This window comes from Eptatretus burgeri, chromosome 11 (assembly GCF_056783735.1).
Source record: "Eptatretus burgeri isolate ZD-2024b chromosome 11, Ebu_testis_v1, whole genome shotgun sequence".
NCBI lineage: Eukaryota > Metazoa > Chordata > Myxini > Myxiniformes > Myxinidae > Eptatretus > Eptatretus burgeri.
Window position 1 is genome coordinate 24,374,681 of NC_140971.1, and position 14,815 is coordinate 24,389,495.

At 42.2% G+C, this 14,815-nt stretch overlaps 1 protein-coding gene across 6 annotated transcripts in view; it reads right to left on the reverse strand.

The window, feature by feature from the left end:
* Nucleotides 1-14,815, reverse strand: part of LOC147016671 (uncharacterized) — a 151,142-nt gene that overhangs the window by 78,289 nt on the left and 58,038 nt on the right. For all 6 annotated transcript variants that reach the window (XM_085845569.1, XM_085845566.1, XM_085845568.1 and 3 more), the window contains one exon: nt 3,700-3,813. In XM_085845569.1, coding sequence (XP_085701695.1) covers nt 3,700-3,813 — 114 coding nt within the window. The remainder of the gene's footprint in view (nt 1-3,699; nt 3,814-14,815) is intronic.

Here is a 14,815-nt window from a genome sequence, read left to right on the forward strand (position 1 = left end):
TTCCGACAATATTTCTACTTACAAACTAGCAAGAATATTAGAAAGATGTATATATTTTGGTGTAAAACAAACTTGACAAAACGGATATTAGCTGCATGCAGTGAAATAAGAGAAAAATCGCATTTAAACGTTTGAAATTCAATTAATTTGCAGTTAATTTCCACTCTAAATTTAAGGATTTATCGACTTTATAATAGGAAATCACCTCAGTCGAGCATTGGATGCAGGATATGAATAGACATAAAATACCGCAAAAAAAGGAATTGTTATTTTTACACCCTACTAGCGCCCCCTAGCGGATATCGCTAAAAAACGAACCTGCATGAAGGGCCAGCAAGCGATTTCCGAAATAAACATTATGACCTACCAAAAAAATGACATGCCGCTTTGCCCCTCGTTTGATACCGATCTCTGAAATTTGGGGGTCCAGCTCACGGACTATACGTGCCTGCGATGGTAGACCTCCACAACCCGTGACAAGTAGTGTGTGCAATCAGCTTGAGAGAGGAAGCCAAGTAGAAGACAACAAAGGCATCCCACAGCCGCAGAGTGTCAACACTGACATCATACACAGAGAGCCATCTGTGACTGACATACCACTCTGGCATGGTATACCTGACACCAATCAGCCCACAGATTTCCTGCAAGAACTGCTTTAAGTCAGGTGACCACTTGAAGTCATTGTAGATGTCAGAGAGCATGCGCTCTGCGAAGTTGTTGAATGGGTCGCTCAGCTTCTTGGACGCATTGTGAGCATGGTGACAGGAGTCCCCATCTATGTCCAACATGTGTGGGGCATTGTTTTCCCTGATGCGAACTTCGACTCCTGACTTGGATCCCCGCATGACTGAGCAGGAGTCCATGAGAATGGATATGCAGTTCTTCCACGGTAGCTCATACTTCTTCAACAAGTCAACCAGTTCCTGGTGCAACGAGGCACTGTCCACTTTGATCACAACAAGGGACTCGAGATGCTGCACTCTGACCTGCTTATGCAGTGGGCTGTAGTAACTGGCCAGGACACATAAGACCCTCTGATGGTTTGTGCTTGTTGACTCATCAATGTTCAGAGAGAAGTATTCCCTCTGCAGTGCTGATATCAACTGGTGATGTACGGTATGTCCTAGTCCAAACCTAAGCTTGTAGGAAGCAGATGTCCTGTCCATTGTGAGCTGACCAAGGGCCTTTGCATCCAGGTTGAGTGCTTTGGCCAGGCTTATCAGTTCAGGGGCAAGGCTGAATGGTAGGGAATGCTGTGCGAGGAAGGCAAGGACCATGGCTTCAGCATTGGATACCCTGTCACCTATTGGTACAGCAGGCATCGGTGTACAGGGGATGGGGGCAGTAGAAGCAGCAGTGCAAGAGGTAGCAGAAGGTGAGGAAACACCTGGAGAAAAAGCAAAACCCAAAGCCAATGCAGAGTAAAAAAAAAGAAAAGCCAATCACCATTTATAATACGTGCTTCAGAAAGTGAATACAGTGACCGGTACAGTGATTACACGAAGCCTCAGACTATTAGTCATTGCCAGGTGCTGTTGGTGGTAAACAAGATTGACCCAATTCTGAGTTGTGGCTTGCTTGCCAATTAACATAATTTATTACTGTAGTGAAAGTGTACCACACCACACTACACTACATTGACAGCATAGATGTCTACTGTGTGCATGTATACTGATAACTGTACATGTATAAAGCCCAAGGCTATATTTACCAGGAAGACTGTAATTGGATGCCCGGATTCTCTGAATATCACGATGCTTCTTGCTCTCCGCATGGGATTCCAATGACTTGTACCCACATCCTCCATAAACAATCTCCTTTGAGCACCATGTGCATACAGCCTTTCCTGGCAGGGCTATCTTTTGAATGAAAGCCCCACAAGCCACCGTACCGCATGGCATACGCTCCAGCCATTCCCACTTCCAGGAATTCTTGCAAGTCTTGTCAATTAGTGCAGCCAAACAAGCATCACAATCCCGGGACAGCCTGCGGCAACTGAATGCGGCCATGTTTTAGAAGCGACCTTGGCCTTGCACACTCGGAACACCACGCCTCTAGGCTAGCTCGATTAATGCTGCTGTGACAGTTTCAGGAGTAATGCGGCGAGGTGGTCCGAATGTTATGTTAATGAATCTGGCAATGACGTCAGTGCAGAGTGCCGGGAATCTGTATTAGGGACCTCGGAATACTTTTTTTTTTATAAAGATCGTCGGTGGCGTGAAATCACTCCCAACAATTGACTTAACCACCCCCTATTTTTTCTCAACGGATTTGTGCTTAACTCAGGAACGTTCCTGGGTGAATAAATTCGCGGAATTCCGCGAATCCGCGGAATTTTCTCATGCCGGTAGAGCTACAGCCATAATTTTAGGTTGGAATATCGACCCGGCTGTTGGATTGGTGAACTATGGGATGGGGCGTCGAATCACAAAGTGCACTGTCCCTCAAATGGACAACAAGCTTGGGACCCACCTGCTCGCATTAGTTGGTTGACGTTAAAGATGCGATGGTGTTGTTTATTAATGAAGAGTACGTGACTTTCCAGCAGCATTGGCCAAATTCAATAAATTCCTGCCCTAATATACAAGGGCGATTGTATCAAATGCAAAGCAGCAGTCCCGAGCAATAATGAAAACCCACAGCCATCTGCTACATATGAGAGAAAGAACTACAGCCAAGCCTGCATGGCTACATTACAGTCTTGAATCTGATTATCTATCTAAGCCTGTGAGAACCCATATATTCCTTCAAGGCCCCAATCTATACCTGAAACAACACACCAATAATGATTTTATGTTGTGGTTATTTGTCTTTTCAGGCAGCATTTTTCAAATTCTGCCAAAAAGTATCAAATATAACAAACACATGCAACTTGGAAAGGGTAGCTTGGCATTTTGCCAACATCATACTGAAGATTTATGGAATAAAGGCTGTACTAACATGATTTTTGGTTCCTGCTTTGCAAATCAAAGCCAACTGCATCGTTCTACTTCTCGGTAAACGAGAACGGCACTCTGCACAGCGCATACTTCTTCCAGGATGAACAGTTCACATTTTGTATCCCACTGATAGGCCGGAACTGAATCTGGAGCTGAACCCAAAATCGAATTGGCTTGTCCTCGTCACCGAACCAACTCGTCCACCGAGTTTTGTCACAAGTCGTCCACAATATTTTAAAAAAATATCATGCAATATACACAGTATAGTTTTGGCCCCATCTCCAAACGGTGCAGAATCACTTAAAAAAGAAAAAATTCTCGTCTCCGGATCTTCACCAAAATCGAATCAATTTATCCTTGTCACACACCCAACATGTCCCCCAAATTTCATTCCCACACAGGCTACCCACACAGACAGAGAGACAGAGGTGAAAACACATCCTCCGTCCAGCGTCCACCTTCAGAGGAGGGGGTAAAAATTATGCCTCTTATGATATTGCTTGCCAAATGTCACCAGGTGTCTTGGCTGAAACAACAATCTTTCTGCAGCATCCAAAAAAAGTTTCCTCGAGTGTAAAACAGACATTTCTGCTTGATAGTCTGATGACATATGCCAATGATGTTATTTAATGCAATCATGTTTTCTATGCCACAAGAGTAACATGTAGAATGATACATGCATGCTTTTTGATCAATCAAATAGAACGTGCAAATGAGAAAAAATTTTTTTGCAATTATCACGAAACAATTCTGTACCCACCTTCATCATCGCTACTGTATGTCCCTTCGGTTTCATTCTTGGTCCGCCAAGGTTTACGAATAATACGTCCCAAGCTAGTGAACACAGGACGACATTGCTTCCTCTTTCCTCCCACTGTGGATGAAGAAGACAGAACATGAAATTCCCTCAAGGCTGAAGAAGCAATGCAAATACTTGTGGCTTTGCATCAATAAGCCTGGTTGAAGATTCATGCAAGTCATCAAATTTATTGTACCACTATAAATTAATTAATGAAATAGTTGAGTTTTTTGTGATTGCGACGAGTTTAAAACAACCACAACCTTTTTGCATGCCATTCGGTGTCTGTCTGTCTGTCTGTCTGCCTGTGTTCATTTAGGCATTCAGCTTGGAATGAATGGCATTGAGAATTCATCGGCAACTGACTAGTACAAATCAAGAGTAAGTAAGGACTTGTATGCTAGTACACGAAATATGACGTTCAAACAGAACAACCTTCGAATGGGAGCAGAAATGCTGAAACCCAATAAATTATACAAGGCTGGCAGGATTGCCTAGGCCCAAGAGTCATGCAATCTTGCCTCTGACCTGTTACGCCTGGGTTTGAATGTTGACCCAGCTATGAACTACCATTTAAGTGAACTTCAAAGGCAGGATGATACATCGATGCGTGTGCCGTCCCTCGGATGGATGTTAATCTCGGTGTCCCATCCCCTGGCATCAGTTAGTGGACATTAAAGATCCCACAGTCTTGTAAAGAATTGGCAAACGATCGCTGGCACTTTGAACAATTGCAAATTCTGCTCTACAATGGCACCGCCATGCCCATGCAAGAACTGATGCTAACCAGCAACCACATGCTACACATGGCCGATGATGATGAATGGATCATGCAGACACTGATTTTAAAAAGCAGAGTTGTCAATACGAAACACAAGCAACCAGACTCGGTGCATAATGTTTGGAGCATCCCTCTGAGTCTGAAAGGTCGGCAGCTTGATTCCGACCTTGGTCGAGTCATATCAGAGCCATTTAAAAATAATAATAATTGATGCTTCTTTGAAGCTGAGTATTTAACATGATAGACCACAAACAAACCCCTTTGATTGGCATTCATGGGGAGGAGGAAATGCCTCCATAATTGCCTCACTGACTGCTGAGAGGAAAACCCTCAAAAGGATGGCCTCACGGGCATACAAAGTGTCCCAGGGAGTTGTCACTTCCCCTAATGCAGTGGCTCTTTGTGTTTCTCTAAGATTAAGTGCAATGTTGTTTCATGTATTTGTCTACATGTGTACACCCTTTGCTGCAGCTCGTCCATGAGCCTTTGGCTATGTGAAAATAATCAAATAAAGCAACAGGTGGGTGTTCAAGTACACTGAGGGAGATGGAGAGATGAATGGGTAGTAATGTCTGTGGTCAGTAACAGTGAGCACCACCTCGTTTTTTTTAGTCAAGGAGAGCATTATACAAGTGTGAGGTTAAAAAAGTGCCAAGTTTATGAACTCCTCGTACCCTCTCCAGAACGTAGGTTTCTTGTAAAAGCTTCCATTTTTAATAGAGTCCAAATAAAATGCCAACACAGCCCTATCAGAATGAACTACCACTGTGAAGTGGAGGCATGTTACACACACACGCACACGCACACGCACACACACACACACACACACACTTTTTATGTTGTTTCGCAAATACTTCGTTGTCTTCTCAATATTCGTCGTCTTAACTCACACTGACATAATTTTAAAAGCCACACATTTTATTCTACAGTGTTTTTAGAACTTACAAGACTGATAAACACCAGAATACATCGCAACAGTACAAAATCCAGAGATCGCAAAATTACCAAAAGAACGACTCTGCTTTGCTTCGCACACAAATAAATGTACTGGGCTGTATGTAGATTGGCTAAGAGGCACTGTAAAAGTGTTACCTTGGAAGTGAAATTCCATGTTATTTGTCAAATGGATGCTAGTGAATCTGCCCTTCATGTTGCCGGGTAAAGTTTGCCTCTGATCTATAAAATACCGCCATTCATTGAACAAGATGGAAGACAGCTGTACCATAAACTTCGACCGCTTCTGGAAGAGGTTTCTTTTTAGTTAAATATGTCCGATAATTGTTTTTATATTTTATTACCTGCAGCACCGAAGGTGAAGGAGGTTATGTTTTCACCCCTCTCTGTTTGTTACTTGCAAAATCGAAGATTTTTCAAGTATACTGGTTGGTCGACTTTGTTAATCTGTCCGTCTGTGTCTGTCTGTTGGGTCGCCGAAATAGGTGACCCTTATTGTCAGTAATTCTGTCTGTTTGTTTGGATGTTTGTTCGTTTGTCATCAGCATAATTGCTAGTAAACGTGGGCGGATTTTGACCAAACTCGGGTGGTAGGTACATCTTATGACCTCGTGCTTTGGAAATTGTGATGGTTGCTAGGGACGCTTTGGTTCCCTAGCAACAACCAAAAAAACTTCAAAATCGGTACCGTTCACGCGAAATCAATTCCGAAAGCCATTATCCCATGTAGGGTTATGAAATTTGGCACGAATGATCTACAGGTGATGCTCTATCAAATATATTCCGGTTTTTGTGATATATGGAATAGTTTACCCGCAGCGCCCCCTACAATTAGGGTATGCGCGAAAATTGTTGAAAATTGAAGGCCCCTTAGCGACCAGGTGAGTGCATCGATACGAATGAAACTTTGCAGGTTCAGGGTACTCAATGAGTCCTACAACTTTGCCTCAGGACATATTGACCGATTTCGCTTTGGTCAGGGGTCAAAGGTCAATTAGTGCAAAAATCGATAATATGCGAGAACTGGAGGTGCCTTTGCACCAAATGCTACTCCTCCTCGGGTTATGGTCGGATGGTCATGAAAATTCACACTAATCGTCTGGAATGCATTGTGCACAAACGATCGAGCCCGATTTTCGATTCATATCTTTGTTCACCCACAGCACCCCCTCAAACTTTGGGGATTTCCGATATCAAACCGCATTTTCGGTACTTTTCATTCAAATTGATACTGAGTAGTTATCATTAGATGGAACTCGATGAGATTTGGTATGCATAATCTTAAGGTGATTCTCTATCCGTAAAATGTCATCCATTTTTTCTATATCTTATAGTTTCCAAATGGTAATCCTCTCAACTTGGGTGTCCGAGGGCCATTGAGCATTCCCACTGAAAATTCCAAGTACACTAGCTCCAAGGTGGTTGAACCGAATCTAATGAATCTTTACATGCTTATAGACCGTAATGAGTACTACAACTTTGCTCATTTGCATAATGACCTATCTCGAGTAGGTCAGGGGTCAAAGGTCAATAAGTGCATTTTTCGGGTGAAATTACCATTCAAGGCACCCTTGCTCCTACACGGGTTCACCGATACGAATGAAAGTTCATAGGTACAGAGTACTCAATGGGTACTACAACTTTGCTTCAGTACATATTGACCTATCTCGGCTATGTCAGGGGTCAAAGGTCAATGAGTGCATTGTTCGGGCAAAATGACCATTCAAAGCCCCCTTGCTCATACACCGGGTTAACCGATTCGATTGCAATTTCGTAAGTACTTAGTACCAGATTAACTCAGATCAGGGGTCAAAGGTCATCGGATGCTCGGCGACCCATGGCCGCCTACCGGCTTGTCTGTCTGTCTGTCTGTCTGTCGCTTACAGGTTACAATTCTAAACCGATCATCATGAAACTTTACCAAGTTGTAGAGGTGGTCTTAACGAAGAAGCCTATTGATTTTGAGGTCAAAGATCATCTTGAGGTCAAATTTCTAAAATCGTCATTTTTCATCCAATCGACTTGAAATTTGAACAAGATTTGCATATTACATCAGTGAATTGGGAAACCGACTATTTTTGAGGTCAAAAGGTTAAAGGTCAATGCGAAGTCAAACTTCTAAAATCATCAAATTTTATTTGAAAAATTGTCAATTGTGATCCAATTGACTTGAACATTAAACAGCAATTGCATAGTTCCATAGTACATCTCTGAATTGGGAAACCAACTATTTTTGAGGTCAAAAGGTCAACTCAAGGTCAAACTTCTAAAATCATAAAATTTAATCTGAAAAATCGTCAATTTTCATCTGATTAACCTGAACGTTAAGCAGCAATTGCATAGTACATCACTTAATTTGAAAACCAACTGTTTTTGAGGTCAAAAGGTCAAAGGTCAAACTTCTAAAATCATCAATTTCAATCTGAAAAATAAGCAATTTTCATCCGATTGACCTGAACTTTGATTAATATTGTGAATTTTAATCTGAATGAAATGGACAATTTGATGTATCCACTGCAACCTTTGGAGAGAGGGGTGGATTTTGCAAATATCATGCTCTGCATGACGTCTTTTTCTTGTTTGTTTGTTTGTCTGATTGTGTACAGGATATCTCAAAAAGTTGTGGATGGATCCGGATGAAATTTTGTGGACAGGTTCGGTGTTTAGGGCCCTGTCACACCTTAACGTTTTAGCCAGCGTATGGCAACGTATCAAAATGTATGTAAAACGCTGGCGTACGCTGAACTATTGATGTTTTTTTCAGTTTTGGGCGTATTCATAACGAGTTGGATGTATGCATAACGTATTAAAAATGTACACAGAACGTTTCGATAACTTATAGATAACTTATACCAACGAATGCTTAGCGTGTTGTCGGCGTTCACAATGTATGCCCAACGATAATCTAACGCAGGGGTTGGGAAAGTGTGGCTCGCGAGCCAGGTGTGGCTCTTTTGATGATTGCATCTGGCTTGCAGATAAAATTGGAGTTTGAATAACTTTTTTTTTTTCCCCATCATTTTGAAAAACTGAGACAATTTAAAGATGCATGCACAGCAAGTGAGCCCACTCAAAACTTTGATCTCCACCAGTTAGCTGGCTTCACATCCAGTCTCCTTCAGTCATTCAAAGCACGCTTTGGAGAATTTCGTGAGCACACTCGTCTTTTTAAGTTCATCACCCATCCAAACGAGTGTTCACTGAACACAGCCGACCTGAGTTACATTCCTGGTGTCTCCGTCAGAGATTTTGAAGCAGAAGTGGCTGACCTGAAGGCCTCAGACATGTGGGTGAACAAGTTCAAGTCACTGAATGAAGATTTGGAAAGAATCGCACGACAGAAAGCGGAGTTGGCGAGCAAGCACATGTGGACAGAAATGAAAAAAAACTTCAACCCGAAGACCAGCTGATTATCAAAACTTGGAACGCGCTTCCTGTCACATACCACACACTGCAGCGTGTGAGTATTGCTGTATTGACCTTGTTTGGATCTACGTATGCATGTGAGCAGTCATTCTCACATCTTAAAAACATCAAGTCCAACCTACGATCACGTCTAACGGATGAAAGCCTCAACGCTTGCATGAAGCTTAACCTCACCAAGTACCAACCAGACTACAAAGCCATCAGCAAATCCATGCAGCAAATCCATGCAGCACCAGAAGTCCCATTAAGGGTGAGTATTATAACATTATTTAAAAGAATAAATTCAGAGGCTTATTATACTCACATTGAGTTGAATTCAGTCTTAAAATATATTATATGGCTCTCACTGAAATAGATTTCCAAATATTTTGCTTTCATGGCTCTCTGAGTCAAAAACATTCCCGACCCTTGGTCTAACGTATGCATAGTGTGCGGCAGCGTATCGCCGACGATCACGTGACGTAGGCGATTAATAGGCTGCCGCTCAACGATTTAAATCATAACCGCACTAGACATTGAAGTGTCATCATCACCGTCATGCCCTGTCACACCTTGACGTTTTAGCCAGAGTATGCCGACGTATGAAAAATTTGCCGAATACGCTGGCACACCTCGAATACATTATGGGTAAGTTTTGTATACGTTAAGAGCATACTGAAGCACGCTGGCATACGTCGTAGTACGCCGAGCTCGTCGACAAATTTTAAGCATGCTCAAAATTTGTCGACGTATGCCAGCGTATGACTCACACGTTTCGCATACGCTGGCCATAAGTTGTAGGCACGTTATGCGACCGTTGACACACGTCGACACACATTACTTGTAAGTTACTCATAAGTCGAAACACGTCGAGGTAAAGGCCCGGTCACACCTTGACTTTTAGCCAACGTATGCCGATTTTTGAATTTTTTTTCTAAAACGCTGGCACACGTTGAATACGTTATGGGTAAGTTTTGATAACATTGAGAGCACGCTGAAAAACACTGCCATACGTCGTTGTACGTTGGCTTTAAACGTTGTACTTTTCGGTTATCCTCAAATTTTTTCATGCTTGAAATTTCACGACGTATGCCGGCGTATGACTCACACGTTCCGCTACGCTGGCCACAAGTTGTATGCACGGTCTGCGATCGTTGACAGACGTCAACACATGCTACTTGTAAGTTAATCATAAGTTGAGACACGCCGAGGTAATGTTTAGCGTACCCGAAACTTATTTCTAACCTATGATTAACGTGTTGTTGGCACGTTACGCGATCGTTGCCACACATCGACAGACGTTACTTTTAAGTTACTCATAGGCTGAAAGACGTCGGTATAATGGATCGTCCTTGCGTCAGCGTCCACGGCCACGGCCAGGACACTTATTTGCAGCATTCTTCAAACTTTTCTTCGGCATTACGAGGATGTTCACACTTCGATGTCTTGCTTGGCTATGATTCCAATTGTCCATCGGCAGCGTCTATTTAAAATAGTCGAGTTTGAGCGTTTTAACACGTTCAGAAGAAACGCTTCAAATTTCCAAACCCCAGCGTCAAAAAACAAAGGCGAGTGACAGCAATTTAAATCGTTCATTGTAAACAATGAAAATAGTTGAGTGGTACCGTTTAAAAGTCGATGAGTGTAAAAAAAAAATCGAATTGTTGAGCGCAAGCGTCTGTTTTCAATAGTGGAGTTTGAGCGATTTAACACGTTCAATAGAGACGATTAAAATTTCCGAGCGCCAGCGTCAAAAAACAAAGGCGAGTGACAGCAATTTAAATCGTTCATTGTAAACAATGAAAATAGCAGAGTGGTACCGTTTAAAAGTCGTTGAGTGTAAAAAAAATCCAATTGTTGAGCGCAAGCGTCTACTTTCAATAGTGGAGATGCAGCCATTTAAATCGTTGAGTGGCAGCCTATGAACCTACCCGTGGACACGCGGACGCAAGGACGATCCATCATAACCCACACCCTCCCCTCACACTCACCTACTACTGCCAACATGAACAAACTACTACTAATACTAATACTAATACTAATACTAATACTGATACTGCTGACATGGACATCGACTAAAAAAGGAACTCGAAAACACTGTTGGGTTCCCCTTTTATGAGCAGCATTTTTATAAACCAATTCCCAAAACCGCTGGGAACACGTCTTTATATGGCAGTTGTAACCTAGAAACACATTCATTTTTTTTTTTTTTTGTCGACCGGAAGACGTCATTGGAATACGTCTACATACGTCGATGTGTGTTGGGACTACGTAAAGAATTGGTTCAAAGCACGTCAAACATAAGTTAGAAATAAGTTTCGCGTAAAAAAGACATTACCGCGACGTGTTTCGACTTATGAGTAGCTTATAAGTAGCCTTTGTGGACGTGTGTAAGCGTCCACATATCGTGTGTAAAACTTATCCCCATCGCATGCGGAACGTGTGTCATACGCCGAGTACGTCGTAAAATTTTGAACATGTTTAAAATTTCTTGACGTACTCTACTTACTACGACGTATGATAGCATACTTTAGCGTTCTACTCACGTATACCAAACTTACTCATACCGTATTTGACGTGCCCCCAACGTTTTAGACACATTTTTCTTAGGTCGGCATACGCTGGCAAGATCGCCAAGGTGTGACCGCGATGTTGACACTTCCATTTCTACGGCAGTTATGATTCGAATCGTTGTGCGTCAGCCTTTTAATAGGCTACGTCACGACATCGTCGGCAATGCGTGCAACGCGCTATGCCGAAGTTAGACTATTGTTGCGCATAGGTTGTGTAGGCCAACAACAGGTTCAGCATTCGTTGGTATAAGTTATCTATAACACAACGAAACGTTCTGTGTCCATTACTAATATGTTATGCATCCGACCAACTCGTTATGAATACGTCCGAATCTTAAAAAAAAAACATCAAAAGTTCAACGTCAGCCAGCGTTTTACATACATTTTAATACGTTGCCATCGCTGGCTAAAACGTCAAGGTGTGACCGGGCCTTAATGTTTAGCGTACCCGAAACTTATTTCTAACCTATGAGTAACGTGCTTTGAACCTATGTGTAACGTATCTCAAACGCATATTGACGTACGTAGACGTATTTGATTGACGTCTTCCGGACGACCACAGAACTTACTGAACGTGTTTCTAACTTACAGCTACCGTATAATGGCGTATTGGCAGCGTTTAGGGGAATTGGTATATAAAAATGGGCTTCATAGGAGGAACCCGTCAGTGTTTCAGACTCCATGGTGAGTAGATGTCCATGTCAGTAGTATCAGTAGTAGTAGTAGTAGGTGAGTGTGTCAGTAGTGGTAGTAGTAGTAGTAGTAGGTCCATGTCAGTAGTAGTAGGTGAGCGTGATGGGGAGGGTGTGGGTGATGATGGATCCTCCTTGCGTCCTCATCCACGGCCACGGCCACGGCCAGGAGACTTCTTTGCAGCATTCTTCGAAATTTTCTTCGGCATTTATTTTTTTTAATGTTTTTCTACGCTGAACTATTGATGTTTTTTTTTTCAGTTTTGGGTGTATTCATAACTAGTTGGACATATGCATAACGTATTCGTAATGTACACAGAACGTTTCGATAATTTATACCAACGAATGCTTAGCGTGTTGTCGGCGTTCACAACGTATGCCCAACAATAGTCTAACGTATGCATAGCGCAGCAGCGTATCGCCGATGATCATGTGGCGTAGCCTATTAATAGGCTGCCGCTCAACGATTTAAATCGCTGCTTCCCGACTATTTAAATGGATGCTGCCGCTCGACAATTTTAATCATAACCAAGCTAGACATCGAAGTGTCAACATCAACGTCATGCCGAAGAAAACTTCGAAGAATGCTGCCAAGAAGTCTCCTGGCCGTGGCCGTGGACGCAGACGCAAGGAGGATCCATCATCACCCACACCCTCACCATCACGCTCACTTACTACTACTGACATGGACCTACTACTACTACTGATACTACTGACATGGACATCTACTCACCATGGAGTCTGAAACACTGACGGGTTCCTCTTGTGAAACCCATTTGTATATACCAATTCCCCGAAACGCTGCCAATACGCCATTATACGGTAGATGGAAGTTAGAAACACGTTCAGCAAGTTCTGTGGTCGTCCAGAAGACGTCAATCAAATACGTCTACATACATCAATATACGTTGGAGATACGTTACACATAGGTTCAAAGCACGTTACTCATAGGTTAGAAATAAGCTTCGGGTCCGCTAAACATTACCACGACGTGTTTCAACTTATGAGTAACTTACAAGTAACGTGTGTCGACGTGTGTCAATGATCGCATAACGTGCCTACAACTTATGGCCAGCGTATGCGGAACGTGTGAGAAATACGCTGGCATACGTCAAAAAATTTTGAGCATACTAAAAATTTGTCGACGAGCTCGGCGTACTACGACATATGCTAGCGTGCTTCAGCGTGCTCTTAACGTATACCAAACTTACCCATAACGTATTCGATGTACGCCAGCGTTTGAGACAAATTTTTCATACGTCGGCATACGCTGGCTAAAACGTCAAGGTGTGACAGGGCCTTTAACAAGGACGAACTGATAAGATTTTGGTGAAGATCTGGATCCAGATCCGACTTGTAGAATTTTTTTAGTGATTCTTCACCATTTAGAGAAATGGCGAAACCGATATATAGCAGGATATCTCAAAAAGTTGTGGACGTTTTCAGATGAAACTTGCTGGACAGGTTGGGTGTGTGGCAAGGAAAAATTGATTCGATTTTGGTGAAGATCTGAATCGGGATCTGGATACGATAATTATTTAATATTTAAAGTGATTCTTCACCATTGAGAGAGGGCCAAAAAACGATATAGTACTTTATAGCATGATATTTCAAAAATGTATTGGGCCCGATATGTTCTCATGGATCAGGCATTATGTGGCAGAGGTATGTGCTCTCCTGAGTGCCCTTCTAGTTGATGATGTAACTAATGATGGCAGCAGCAGAATTAATTTGAAAGTGTAGAGAAACATTTTGTCTGTCTCTGCACAAGAAAATGCCTCCAAACTCATTTGGCGGCACTTCACCATGCAGCAAGACAATGACACAAAACACACTGTCAATGCAACCAAGGAGTTCATCAGGGGGAAAAAGTGGAAGGTTTTAGAATGGCCAAATCAATCTCCTAATTTAAATAAAATGGAGCATGCATTTCACTTGCTGGAGAGCAGACTGAAGTCAGGAACCCCCAAAACAAACAACTGAAAATGGTCGCAGTAAAGGCTTCGAAAAGCATCTCAAAGGAAGATACAAAGAGTTTGCTGATGTCATTGGGTCACAAGCTCAATGCAGTTATTCCAAGGGATATGCAACCAAATACTAACTATTATATGACTTTAATTTACTTTAAGTTAATGGTAAAACAAAAAGCTGACCTTCAGCACTCTTGCCTCATATTCATCTTTCGATCTCAAATCCAGAGTACATAGCAATAACAACAACCATTTTGACCTCACTGTTCCAAAAATTATGTAGAGCACTGTAACCCTAATCTCAACCATTTCTCGGACATGCATTTACTGATGTTGTTCGAACTTGGCAGACAGATAAAGAATGATGTCTTACATAAGCATATATTTTTTTTTCTCAATCAGATCTAAGATGGCCGACTGGCGGCCATTTTCGTTATGAAAGAAAAATACCAAGGTTGAACACGTCCTCAACCATTTCTCAGACATGCATTGACCGGTGTTGTTCAAACTTGCCACATAATGGGCTAGCCCTTTAACTCCAGACAGCAAAATTACTAAAACAACGGGGGCTATGACATTTTATGTCTTGTTTACTTGGTTATCATAATATTTGATCAGTTTTATATGCAACAGAATTGGTTGAGTACATGTACAAGGTTACTTACATTGCACAGCGATTGCACTTCTGAAGATCACGAATAA